This window comes from Cryptotermes secundus, unplaced genomic scaffold (genome assembly GCF_002891405.2).
Source record: "Cryptotermes secundus unplaced genomic scaffold, Csec_1.0 scaffold580, whole genome shotgun sequence".
NCBI classification, from domain to species: domain Eukaryota; kingdom Metazoa; phylum Arthropoda; class Insecta; order Blattodea; family Kalotermitidae; genus Cryptotermes; species Cryptotermes secundus.
Window position 1 is genome coordinate 30,491 of NW_019720171.1, and position 14,661 is coordinate 45,151.

Sequence of the window (14,661 nt, forward strand, 5' to 3'; positions counted from 1 at the left end):
AGGGCCTCTGAAATGTGAAGAAGAACGGCCCTACCTCTTACCTCTGTGGTTTACTGGTGATATTTACCTAACACTTCCCCAAGAGACCTTACCCAAGCTGCTGGAAGTGGTGTCTTTGGAAGTCCGTCGTGAAATGTGGTTCCAGCATGATGGCGCCCCAGCACACTGCACTAATGTCGTCTGTAAGTATTTAGATGAAACCTTTGGCAACAGATGGATTGGACGTGGAGGCCCAGTAGCCTGACCCTCGCTCCTCCGACTTGACTCCATTGAATTCTTTTTCTGGGGGTACATGCAAAGACTGGTATACGAGACTCCAATGCAGACACAACATGATCTTGTGGCAAGAATTGCAGTAGCAGCTGGAACCAACCGAGAAATGCCGGGAACACGACCAGGCGGTGCAGAACATGCAATGAAGTTCTCTGCCGCCATTTTGAACAACTTTTATAATGTAAAACAACGATAATATCTCCTAAAACTTATGAATCGTATTGGATAATTCTGTGGCCCTTAGTCCAACAGGAAGCGTTTCCGGACATTGGTGTATTAACAAAATATGATGAGATAGAACCCATCTATCTACCACAGATCGTTGTAACATATTTATGTATACCCAGTATATGAGACAAATATTTAGCTACATGGATTGTATTGTCTCAGTCAAACGTATATTAATGAGCCTTGCTAGTTCCATATTCATGCCAGACTCAATAAGAATACTGAATAAGACTTCCCTCATAGAGAATTGGAGACTTTCTAGAAGTCTATAAATAGATGAACCGAGTATCGTTCTATTTACATTTCCTTTCCAGTATCTCGAGAATGCAACAACTCTCATAGGCAATTAATATCTTGTGTGAAAGTCCAAATTAGTTATCCCAAAAATTTCATCATTGTATGGAGCTAATCTTGAGAGAAAACATTGGATATTATTTTTGTTAAGTTTATAGAAATGATATGACTTGATAAACTACATTCAGTAGCTTCATTCCTTTAGATAGGTACAACTGATCCCTTCCACTCCTGAGACAGTCCTTGCTTTTCTAAATAAAGTTAAGGCCGCGCTATAGCTCAAGCGGTTAGTCGCTGGCTTCCCAACGCGGAGACCCGGGTTCGATCCCGGGTCTCGTCAAGTGGGATTTGGGGTGGACAATATGGCGCTGGGGAAGGTTTTCTCCGAGTACTTCGGTTTCCCATGTCATTCTTCAGTCCACCAATTGCTCCACAGTCACCCTCACCTATCGTCTGGGGCTGGTACAATAGGCCAGAAGTGGCCGCAATACAAGGGACTTAGTCCCACCTCACTAGCAATAAAAAAATAGTGTTAAAGTTTTTATGGACCTCGGGAAGTTTTATTTCACATCCTGCTCTAATAAGTTCTGCCGAAATATTGTCAATATCTGGGAAAATGTTCCTTTTAACTTGTTAACCAGCAATTTCAATCGCGAAACAGTTGGTCTCAGGGAATGATACTTCAGCAATATGCATTCTATCTGCCTAACATAATTATTCAATATAAATTTCAGAATTGAGAGAAGGAATTCTTCGAGCTATTAAAAATGTTATGAGTATCTTCTAGCAAATTACCCTTGTCAACATTTACCAAGTTATTCCGTATTTCAGCGTCCTGTTGCAATTGTTTAACTTAACGTCCATGTATTTATCGTCCGTCAGTATTGCTTTGGTAACCCTGACTGTATTGTACCTATTTTGTTTTTCAGGAATATTGTTGTCTAGACGGCCCCCATTATGCATATTATATATCCTATATATGACACACAACAGGATGCATACTATTTTTTTTCCTTGGCACTACAGCCCCAGTGGGCCAGGGCCTACCTCCATGAACTTCTCCGTTCACTTCGATTTTTCTAGATCTTACACATTCGGTAGGACTCCTTGGGCAGGTGATCAGCTCGTCGCAAGGCCTCTACCTGTACACAAACACAGAAAAACGCGCACACACAGCAGACCACATTGTCGCTAAATGGTTCACGTACATCCACGGCACTTTCGTGGTTTGGCCACAGAAGCGAGCAACAAGTTTTTGTCACATCAACAAACTTAACAACACCATAAACTCGAGAATGGAAATACAAGTTAATAATACTCTGCATCTCTTGGACGTCTTGATCATGAAAATGGGCATTACGTTAGTCACGAAAGTATACAGGAAACCTAATCATACCCGAAATAACCTTCATTTCAAGTCCAACCACCCACATCGTGTGAAAAGAAGAGTTGTTCATAGCTTGTCATATTTCAGAGTCGGAATCATTTCAAGCATAGAAATTAAGAATATAAGACATTACCTGATGCTTACTCAATATCCACGAGTGTTCGTTAATTTCATAAAGAAGCCAGGGAGAAGCAACCGTCCCTCAAATACAATACTTCATGACATGATCATTATCCCATACGCTGGGCTATTTCCGAAAATTTCAGACTCATTGAAAACCGTTTCAATGTCAGGACAATTTTCAGAACAAAACATACACTCCCCAGGGTACTAATGAAGACTGTACCGGTTAGAGGTATCCAGCAGACGAATCAGCGTGTGTACAGTTTTCTATGTGATTGTAGAAGATGTTATATCAGAGAAATGAGCAAATATTTAAAGGAGCAGAAATATAACTTGACCCAACGTCTTCACAAGTCCAAATTCTCACACCCCAATACGTTTTTATTACATTATCGCATTTTTTACTGCTGGTGGGGTGGGACTAAGTCCCTTGTACTGCGGCCACTTCTGGCCTATTGTACCAGCCCCAGATGCTAGGTGAGCGTGATTGTGGAGCAATTAGTGGAATGAAGATTAGCAGGGGAAATCGAAGTACTCGGACAAAACCTACACAAGCGCCACTTTGTCCACCACAAATTCCACATGACCAGAATCGGGATCGAACCCGGGCCTCGGCGGTGGGACTCCAGCGACTAACTGCTTGAGCTATAGCACGGCCTTTATCACGTCTTAAAATTACCCATTTGCGTCTGTGGTAATAAACTGCGCAAGTATAATCTTAAGAGTATTATTATCTTTATCTGAATTATTTGGCCGATCACAGTGGCCGCGCGGTCTAAGGCATGAGCTGTCTTCGTCCGCTCGAACACTGGGATCGTGGGTTCACATCCCACTCGAGGCATGTTTGTGTTATTCTGTGTTCAGGTGGCGGCCTTGCCACGGGCTAATACACATTCCAAGTTTCCTTTCCGATTGGAAAAGAGGCCGAGGTCCCCAAGAGGTGTACAGCCACAGACGGATGGATGGATGGATGCGTAAAATTTTACTTCATACCGAACATTAAACTCATTGTAACTGTATTATATTTCTGTATGTTCTGACAGCCATTGTGTATATTGCTCTGGACACGCGCCTGGGCTGCCTGGATGCAGATCTTGCACCGGACTCAGAGCCTCAAAAGATGATTGACTGTGTCTCTGTAGTATTCGACTGTTTGCACGTAATGGAATCTAAGATCCCTATGTGGAAATATGTGAGCACACCAACATGGAGGAAGTTCCTCAAAGCTTCGGATATGATGACTGAGTATGTATGAAATTAAAAATAAACTCATTACATATCAGGCATTATTTTCAGATTTGAGTACCACAATGTATTCGACTCAAACTTTGTTAAATATTTTTCTGACGGAGATTGTGGGGAATGCCTTTGACGGAGACAGAGATCTCCAATATATAGGACTTATGACCCGATTTGACGTAGCACCTGGCCGGAAACGAGTTTAATATATTCAGCCGGCATGAAACTTTAGTTCTTGTAAGTGCAACATACATTCTAAAACATTTTTGTGCGTAGCTTTTTTGCTAAACTTGGATGTCGAAGAAGTCGTAAGCTTTATCTTTCATCTTCATTTTATCACCTTTAATTTCTTCTATAATTTCGCCGCCCAGTATTCCCCCCTCGTCACTCCAAATAATGGTAAAGTTTATTTGTGCCTACTCAAAAAACGGAACGGATGAGTGGCCCTAAACTTCACAGGTAGAAGATCTTAAAATATCAAAAAAGTAAAACCAACTGAATAATTTTAGTGAGACGAAATTCAGTTTGGTGCATGTGAACATTCTGAAGACATAACCGAGCATGGAGTTCATATATTGAAGAGACAGAATTGTTGTTGGTGAAGAAACATGACATTTCCTACCAAGCGGCAGCTGTTTCTACGTCACTCTTGAAACGAATACTGCTGAATTAATACTTATATTTTGGAGATATTAGAGAGAATTTCCTGATGGAGTGAATTCCAGATTTAAGAATAACTAAAATTTTGTAAAGCCTTTCCCGTTACGTCGAGTCAGAATATGTTTATCCATACTTTGTTATATATTATATATATTTTTTTTCCTTGGCACTACAGCCCAAGTGGACCTAGGCCTACCTCCATGAACTTCTCCGTTCACTTCGGTTTTTCTAGATCTTACACATTCGGTAGGACTCGTTGGGCGGGGGATCAGCTCGTCGCCAGGCCTCTACCTGTATACAGACACAGAAAAACGCACACAAACACCCATGCCCTGAGTGGGATTCGAACCCACGATCTCGGCTTCCGAGCGAGCTAGGACAGTGCATGCCTTAGGCCGCTCGGCTACCGTGACCGGCGATATTATGTATATAATACGTAAATATTTTTCAGACAGACGTTGTAGCTCTTAATAAAGCATGTAGTTTACAAAATGAAATTTTGGTTTGCAGAGCGCTTCTGAGACAATCAAGTAAGAACTGGTTGAGTTTCAATTAATATAGAGATCGATAGAAACAAAAATTAAATTATCTTGACGCTTTTTTGCAGGTCTCAAATGTAAAAATATTGTTTAATTCAGCTAAGACATTTCGGAGTTATAATATTCGGAGTGACTTACATAGTTTGATGCAAAGTATAACCATAACATATTCCTAGATACGGGAAAGTTAGTAAATGGATCACAAATCGATATAAAGCGAAAGGTGTGTGATATACGAACTTGGAAAAGCATTATTCCTCCACATATCCTCCACCGACATTGATCCCCTTTCCAATTGCTTTACCACTGCATCGAACCCCGTAGCATAGAAGTTTTTAGACTGTTGTCTCAGCCACTTCCGCACCATCGTTTCAATCTCTTCGCCATCAGCAAAACATTTGCCACCAACGTGGTTTTATAGCGGATAAAACAGATAGAAGTCACTACGGATCAAATCTGGCCTGTAAGGCGGATATTCAATAAGTTCCCACTGTAGTTCTTGAATTCTCTTCTGGATTACTCGGGCTGTATGGGGTCTTTCCAGGCCACTTCGAATTACATCCCGAAGTTCAACAGAACTTCACACTACGAAGCAGAATACACGTTTTCACCACGCTTATGAAAATGTGCTAACACTACTCCCTGAGAATTCCAAAATACTGTAAGCATAACCTTCCCAGCTGATTGCGTAACCTTAAACGTTTTGGTTGAAGGGGTTGACGGTAAACTGGGATGTTTCCACTGCGCTGAAGCATGTTTTGACTCGGGTTGATTGTGATGCAACCGTGATCTGTCCCAAGTAACAATTATGTTACTTATAAGCCTACCTTCTTCTTCATCTTCACACAATAAGAGATGTTGCAAGGACGAAGCCATTCGGTTCATTTCATTTTCCTCACTTCTTCAGTTCTCTGGCCACCCCCGTGTGTACACTTTCCGGAACTTCACACTATCATGCATTATGCTGTATGCTAAACCGTGGGCCCACCCTAGTTTAGCTACTACACTGTCTATCTTTGTCTTTCTATCAGCTCGAATGAACCCTTCCACCCGCTACGCAGTTGTTTCTGTCGTAATCTGAATAGGGCTACATAATCGCATCATCTCCGACTTTCGAATATTTTTGGGAGAAATTATCGACCTTGTTGTGAACAGCTCTAAGCGACAAAGACTTCTCATCGAATACAGGAAACATTTCTTTATTAACAATCTCTGCATTGAGTCCTTCCGTCCATAAAAACGCACAATAGAACGCTACTCTTCGATAGTACACTCCTCAAGCACGGTCTCCATTTTGACTACTGAAACCAACCTGTAAACATGCCCATGCACGCTTTCTATCCAGACTGTCATGAAGCTTGACTGTGCTGCTACCTAGTATTACATAATAGATCATTAAAAATAGCAGTGCGGGGGCCGGTTTTTAGGGCTCACCCCTTATATACATAGTATTACATAGAGAAAAGCTATTACATCCATTAAAGCTGTGTTACTTCAATTTGTGGCCTCTTTAGTGACTCTCCCTAGTAAGTTGATATCTTTGTAGGTTGATTATTATTTTGGTAAAGCATGAGGTCTGCACATTAGCAGAGTAACAGACAGCCCATAGATGAGATCTATGATCACGTATTAGAAATCAGCTCCTGATTGCCATCCAAATTTTGGGTCAGCATTCGGATAAGGCACGCTTCCAGTCATTTGCTTTTATTATTTTTCATTATTCATTTTAAACGCACTCTGTGTATGTCGTATGATGCGTAGGACAAATGGCTGATTATGGAGATGAATTAGAAAGGAGAAAAGAAGTTAATATGGACTAACTTTAGAATCACCTCAGATATTGTTAGAAATTCTTCCTGGGAACTTTGAAAATTTCTACGCTTAAAAATGATACATGAAGACAAACAGGCGAACTCATATATTTCTGAAACTGAAGAAACGCGTATACAATACACCATAAATTGGTTAATCAGTGTTGAAAAGCTGCTGCTGCGGTGGTTGCAATCTTCCACTGATTTTATCCCCAAACTTCGCAAACATATTGCCTTACTTTGTGGCTAAACTGCTAGCATTTCTACGCTGTATCATGGAGGTTCCACGTTAATTTCTCGGCCGATAGGCCTGTCATACCCATTGAGAGTTTCCACAACCTCAAGGAAAACAGAGAGATCAGTAATTCAAATTAGGCTAATGTTTTTCCAATTTGTTTTTTTTTTAGTAATCTTCAGATGAAACGAAGCTATATTGTGTTTAGGGGTAGATAAATTGATCAATCAAGAACATTATAATTGTTTGAAGTAGGTGTTAGACATTCATTAAACAGCATGCAACGTTGGCATAGAAGAAGCATTAACTTAAACGAAAGTCGATAATGCTGCTATTTCAGGAACACAAATATAGGAAATGAACCCTGAATACGGAAAATGCTGTCTTCTAGAATAACCCAGTGGAGTATGGCAGAAACTTACAATGTTTAGGAGGAATTTAATTACTCTTTTAATCTACCTGGGTCGGTCACGGTAGCCGAGCGGTCTAAGGCATGTACTGTCTTCGCTCGCTCGGAAGCCGGGATCGTGGGTTCGAATCGCACTCAGGGCATGGATGTTTGTGTGCGTTTTTCTATGTTTATATACAGGTAGAGGCCTTGCGACGAGCTGATCACCGGCCCAAGGAGTCCTACCGAATGTGTAAGATCTAGAAAAACCGAAGTGAACGGAGAAGTTCATGGAGGTAGGCCTAGGCCCACTGGGGCTGTAGTGCCAAGGGGAAAAAATATCTACTTGGTCGAAGGGTACGTCAAGAAGCAACTAACTCCGAGAGGCAGTATCTTCATAGCCTTGCTGCGTGACCTTCAGACCTCACGATCCACGACAACTGCGTACTGAGTATCATGGATGACCTGTCAAAATCAGCTTCTGTTAAGCCGCTATTCTTCCAACAGGTTCTGTATGAAACACATCAACCAGGCTATGGAGCGGCTCAAGGCCATGCCAGAGGACCCTGACAGGGAACTGACTGTCTTGGAGAAGTTGTTGATAACAGACCCCGATCCCAAGACCGCGATAGTCATGGCACTGGACATGATGGGGGCCGGTGTTGATACGGTAACTAAATTCATACAGAGTCCCTTGAGAGGAGCTCAGAGTTCTTTTCTTGATAAAGAAATTCCCTATATTCTATTGAAATTAAATATATTTGCAGGTCCCCAAGAGAACCCGCCAATTAACTGTATCCAGTGTCAACTGAGTAAGGTACTGATTCTCCAACCCTATTTATGTGATGCCAATTTAATGCCTGTTTCCTTTCCATATTTTCCTGAGACTCCTGAGTGGAATCCTCCTTTCAAAATTTCCGATTTTAAATATTGGTGTATACTACTCTCATTTCTCCGATGTATACTGTATTTTTTTTTTAATTCGCTTAGTGGGAGGTGGAGTCCAACTGGGTCCACTCGGCACTACGGCCATTGATTGACCTATTGTAGCCTACCTCGGGTGATTATGATGGAGAATTTGATGGAATAAAGAGTGGCAGGGGAAACCGAAGTACTCGGAGAAAACCCGCCCCAGCGCCACTTTGTCCACCACAAATCCCACTTGGGAATCCAGCGACTAACCTCTTGCGCTATGGCGCGGCCATGTATCCTGTAACTGCAGCCCTTATTCTCTTATTTCAGTTTATTATCCCAAACAAATTTCTTCGTAACAAAACCAGAAAGTTTCTTACCCTTCAGTGTCATTTCACTTTCTCCATTTTGGGTTCAACTATCCTCCTCAGCACTCGCCATGTGCACAGTATCGCCTGTCGATGTGGTCAGAGAACTAGGCTGGAGAACTGTGAAAGCCAGCTGAAGTAACCATCAGTCGTGGAGCGGAAGCCGGAGGCCCACTGTCGTTCATAAAGAGACTTTGCTTGGTGACGATTGTGAAATAAGACCATGCACTCATCGTTACAATTTAATTTCACTCATATTTTATAGTAATATAATTCAAAGATGCATGGTCGTTATTACCTACTTCGGTATATTTTATTTCAGACTTCCTACTCCACCGCTGTAGCTGTATATTACTTGGCGCAGAATCCTGAGAAGCAGCAGAAACTGTTCCAAGAAATACTGCGCTACCTTCCTGACAAGGATCAGCCAGTTACTTCGGAAATCCTGACTGAGCTCAAGTACCTGAAGGCGTGCATCAAGGAATCCATGAGGTACCAATCCAAATTAACTAGTTGGCCCTATTTAATCGGTGCAACAAACCGCCAATCAATTAAGTACATAGTTTGGCAATCAACAAATACACTGTCTAATGAGCCAATTAAATAACAAAGCTACAAGAAAACGCTAACAGGTCTTCAACACAATGCAATAAATACGAGAATGTTTGTCTTTTGAGACATTTGATCTTTATGCAAAGTAAAAAATAAGGTTTTATGAAGAAGCTACACCCCTCCGCCTGTGCACCACCTAGTATCACCGCACAAACCGTAGCGTATATTTGTATAAATTCGACATTAGAGACTTTCATTAAAGGTTCTGCGAATTCAGATTTTCGGTAACATTAATCAATAACATTACATAAGGCCATAAATGATCTTTTGCATATTTTACTTAAAGCATCGATGGAATTTTGGTGAAACTGGAAAAGCGACATACCCAGATGGTCACTATTAATTTTAACCGAAAGTTCAGCGGCCATATGTACATCGAAATAGTAGAAGCATCTGCTGTTCTCAAGCAGTCAGTGGGGTCAGGCTGTGCGGAAGGTGGCACTAATGTAGACAGAGGCAGGCGTAACGTGTAGCAGAAGAGCAGGTGAAACTGAAAAGGCTTGAGAGGAGGGAGTGACACTTTGTTGCGGTGAGAGAATCGTTTTCTTAAAAGGTTCCAGGCTTCCTCGGTTGGTCTTTCTGATAAAGTAAAATTGAAGCTATCCCTGTAACAGGCCGTGAAGGCCCATAGGGTTGTGAGACGTTGAGGGTCCCACATTATCTAGACAGTCGGCTCAAAGATGGCGGTAAGGATGTCAGCCTTAGGCGCCGGCCGCGCTTTACTTTCCAGGTAAATTATTTAATTAATTCCTGGTACTCATTTCTGTTAAAGGCTGAGTCGACCCCAGGGCCATAGTGCGGCTGGAAGGATTAAGTCAATTGAAAAAATCCAATGACCTCATCGGGACTTGAACCCACGACCTTCCGACTTGTAGCATAGTGCCTCAACCACTACGCTACCGCGTGCCCCGGTCTTTCTGATAAGGCTAGAGGAAATCTGAAGACTTTAGTTTTGTCAGAAGCAGTGGCTTGAGGTCATCAATAACGTAGGGCAAATTGGTGGGGGGCTGGAGGGTAGGAAGGTATAGCATTAGAAGAACTTACGATACGAGGGTAATTAGCTTTGAAAGAGACGGTGGTTGGTTTGGTTGTTGTCCTTCGGGATCAGGGGCCAATCCTCCTTATGATGGTGTTCCAGGTGTTTCCTGATCTGGAATGGGATTTGTGGTAAGTATATTTTGTGAATGTGCTGACGGGCCGAAACAGGTTCACGGCCATATCTCTTACCATCCCTAATGTTACCTAATTAATCAACCATATTACTGAGTAACAGGTACGATTATTTCCTGAATAGATAATATTTATTCTCTTGGTCAAGATATTCGTTCAGGGAGTTCAACCAACTAATAAAATTCGACTTTGCATTGAGTCCCGAGTCAGTGCAATCTACTCTAAAATTTATTGTTTCACACACACACACACATATATATATATATATTTCTTTTAATAATATCTTCAGCAAATTATTTCCAAAACCATTAAGCTGGTGTTCTGGTTTTATGAGAGACGGTAAGTGACAGCTCTACCAAGGAGCTGATGGAATGATACGTATAAATCCTTTCTATTTTCTTAGGCATGACACAGGAGGACAAGAGAGAGTAGAGGCGGGAGAGAAAACAGACGCAACAAAAGTCAGCCTCGTGAGCATAATTGAGGAGCTATTTCAACGAAATGGCGGTTCCGGTCTAGAAAACCGAGCTTAATGTGGTTGGGGATCCGTTGCGCTGACTACGCGCCACCCTCTATCCGAAAAGTTGGCACTAACTTCGCCGACAAGCGGCGGTGTCTCGGTTGTTTAGTTCGCTTGCGGACTAAAGGCCACGGAGTTTTTCATTTTTATGTTTATGTTCTTAGGAGTAATGATAGCTCAGTGGGTATAGGTACGGGCTACGGACTCGAAAGCCCGGGTTCGATTGCACGCAGTGCAAATTTTCTCTGTTCTCTACAACTTCCAGCCCGATCCTGGGGCCCAACAAACCTGGTATCCAATGAATAATGGGGTAATTTTAACTGGGGTTAAAGCGGCAGGGGAGTGAAGGTGACCATCCACCTCCATCTAGTACTAAGGTCAAGAAAGGTGGAGCTATACCTTACTCCCCCATATGTCTTCATGGCAAAGTGCTTAGCTACTTATGGTCAGGGATAATTTTACTTTCTTTTTAATATTTACGTTTAAGTGCGTGACAGGAATGAGAAGAGGGCAACTCTGAAAGACAACACAGCAAATAGAAGCAGTGTAGAAACACACTATTACACGTAGAACTGCACCGTCTACATGCTCAGAAGTAGAACTTACGTTTTCTAGTGTGGAAGAAACTTTATAACTAATAATCCATGAGGAAAATAGGCAATACAGATACGAGCATTAAAAATAATGATCATGATGATGATGAAGTAGATGATGATAATAATAATAATACAGTGCGTACAATCAAGTGCGCGCCGCGGCTGCAATTTGCCGTGAGTCATACCACCGCAGAACGGATGCAGTCGCGGGGAGGAGTTGCAACTCCTCCCTGCGACTGCATCCGTTCTGCGGTGGTATGACTCACGGCAAATTGCAGCCGCGGCGCGCACTTGATTGTACGCACTGTAGTAGAAACAATAACTACAAGCGATATGTTTTAATTGTTGCAGATTGTCCCCACTTTTTGTCGCAAATCAAAGAGAAACCGTTAAAGATATGGTTTTGGCTGATTATCAAATACCAAAAGGAGTAAGTATTTAGAAAGTATTTAGAATCGGTTTTCTGGCATGTGACACCGTATTGTTTGGTCGTGACATTCTGTAAGATAGAACTCTAAATGCTCACAGCTGCAAGAATCTTACTTCCCACCTGCGGAATGCCTTCACACAAGCTCTGTTTCTCCAGACGCAGACAGACGGACACCTGTCGGATACTAAACCACCATTATCTGGTTGATGTACACAGCACAATCACATACACACACAAAGTTTAGCTACCCTTTCTATTTTATTTGCGTCATATTTGATGTCAGATACGTTGTTCAACGAAAATTTAATAACTAATTTGAATTCAGAATATTTCCTTTAAATAATTAACATTACAAAAAAGAAATCAGTGAAACATTAACTGATATGAGAAATAATCAGTTTCTTGTGGTGGTGCCAAGAAATGTTTATGTTTTTTTGGGATGTGAAACCGTGTAGTCTGATGGATATTTACCGACATGTCGGAGGAACATGTTGCCGAAATTTCTGGATCGAACCTGCAGAGTAGGGCATGGGATTCCTCCGAAACTGAGGAACTACTTTACTATATACTTGTACGAGTATTACATGACGTCATGTAACTGACGAGAGAAATCTTGTGAGATTTGAGGTTTTCACGGCGCTGACTATGAAAAATGCCATTTTCTGGGATGTGACATCTTGTAGATCCTGTGTTAACCGACGTATCGGAGGAAGATATCGCCTCCATCTTCAGGGTATTTCTTATATCTTGAAGATGGAGGCAATACGATCCTCTGAAATGTTTGTTAACACAAATCTACACGGCGTCACATGCTAGAAGACGGCATTCTTCTTGAGAGTAATCTTCATTACTGTTAAGTAATAAACCATAATTTCGGTATTTTATCAGGACTCCCCTACAGAACGGAGGTGTATATGAAATAATTCATCGGCGTAGGGAAAGCTTACTGAATTTCGTGGTCCACTGTAGCGTCATCTACGGTATATTTTTAAAATTTTCCGTAGACGAGCGTTTATTATAAACAACATAATTTCACCAATAATTCAAATATTTCTGTCATTCTTTCTCTTCACCATATGTTTCGGCCACAGACAGCCAGTATCAAGTGTTTCAGCTTTGCCGAAACTGAAATGTCCATTTTTTCACAATACATATACAAATGCGATATTCCATAATCTAAATAAAATGGATGTTAAATTCGATTACATAGCTAGTAGTGGATTAGTCTGGCTCAGGATGGGACCGGTGGAGGGGGGCTCTTGTGAACACGGTGATGAACCTTCGGGTTCCATGGAATGCTGAGAAATTCTTGATAAGCTGCAGATTTGGCGGCTCCTCAAGAAGGGCTCAGCATCATAAGTAATTAATTAAGTAACTTTTTTTAATTCGCTTAGTAGGGGGTGGAGTCCAACTGGTTCCACTCGGCACAGCGGCCACTGATTGGCCTATTGTACCTACCCCGGGTGATTATGATGATGGAGAATTTGCTGGAATGAAGATTGGCAGGGGAAACCGAAGTACTCGGAGAAAACCCGCTCCAGCGCCAATTTGTCCACCACAAATCCCACTTGACCAGACCCGGGATTGAACCCAGACTGCCGCGATGGGATGCCAGCGACTAACCGCTTGAGCTATGGCGCGGCCAAGTAGTGAATTAAGTAAGTAAGTAAGTAAGTAAGTACCGGTCACGGTAGCCGAGCGGTCTAAGGCATGTACTGTCTTCGCTCGCTTGGAAACCGGGATCGTGGTTCGAATCCCACTCAGGGCATGGATGTTTAGTTTGTGTGTGTGCGTCTGTCTGTGTTTGTGTACAGGTAGAGGCCTTGCGACGAGCTGATCACCCGCCCAAGGAGTCCTACCGAATGTGTAAGACCTAGAAAACCCGAAGTGAACGGAGAAGTTCATGGAGGTAGGCCTAGGCCCACTGGGGCTGTAGTGCCGAGGGGAAAAAAAGTAAGTACACGTAAGTGTATATTCTATACAGACATCACTTACATTAACTTATTAACTCTTTCTTGTTCATTCTAAGTCTTGATACACCAACAAAACAACACCGCATAGAACAAACATAAGAACAGGCCTTACACCATGACCCTACCAGTGACAGATAAAGAGAATAGATTACATTTGCGTTTATTTTTAGTACACATGAACTCGGGACTTAACCTTCAGTCTCACATGGTTATCTTCAGTTTGCGAGTGATAATGGATCTTACAGTATTTCAGTTCACAAACAAAACTGATACATTACCAGATGCTGATCACGTTGTTTACTGAAGCATGTTGAAAATATGTTTACTCGAGAATGCAAGTAGAGTTTTTATAAAAATCATGCTGTTTGGGATAAATCGAAATGTTGCGTAGTATCACTGAAAAATAAACAATTGTTTAATCTTTATATATTTCCCCACCTTTCCAATATTTCGACCAAATTTTCTCCATGAAAAAGACGTGGCGAGGTCGCTCTTAAACGCTTGAAAATGCGGTATGTGCACGCGCATACAAACCCGAAATGTCCATTTCCACGAAATAGGGATATTTTATTCCATCGAACAACAATTTTATTGCGAAGAAAATGTAACGGGAGTTAACCTCATATATTAATTTTGTAGAGAACATTTCTGAGAAGAGAAATATTTCAAATTCTTGCTTATAAAATACATCATTTTGGACCACCTCTGTGTTCTACTTGTTCCTGACTACAAATTTTGAGGTCCCGCGTTCGATTCCCGGCGCTACCAGATTTTCTGAGTAGTGGGTCTGAAACGGGGTACACTCAGCCTCGTGAGGATAATTGAGGAGCTATTTCAAGGAAATAGCGGCTCCGGTCTAGAAAACCGAGATTAATGACCATGGGGATCCGTTGGGCTGACACG

The 14,661-nt window shown here is 41.8% G+C and overlaps 1 protein-coding gene across 3 annotated transcripts in view; it reads left to right on the forward strand.

Annotated features, from left to right (window-relative positions):
- LOC111867746 (probable cytochrome P450 301a1, mitochondrial) overlaps positions 1-14,661 on the forward strand; it is a 56,089-nt gene that overhangs the window by 19,004 nt on the left and 22,424 nt on the right. For all 3 annotated transcript variants that reach the window (XM_033752848.1, XM_023857881.2, XM_023857871.2), the window contains exons 6-9: positions 3,349-3,550; positions 7,685-7,847; positions 8,780-8,949; positions 11,707-11,785. In XM_033752848.1, coding sequence (XP_033608739.1) covers positions 3,349-3,550; positions 7,685-7,847; positions 8,780-8,949; positions 11,707-11,785 — 614 coding nt within the window. The remainder of the gene's footprint in view (positions 1-3,348; positions 3,551-7,684; positions 7,848-8,779; positions 8,950-11,706; positions 11,786-14,661) is intronic.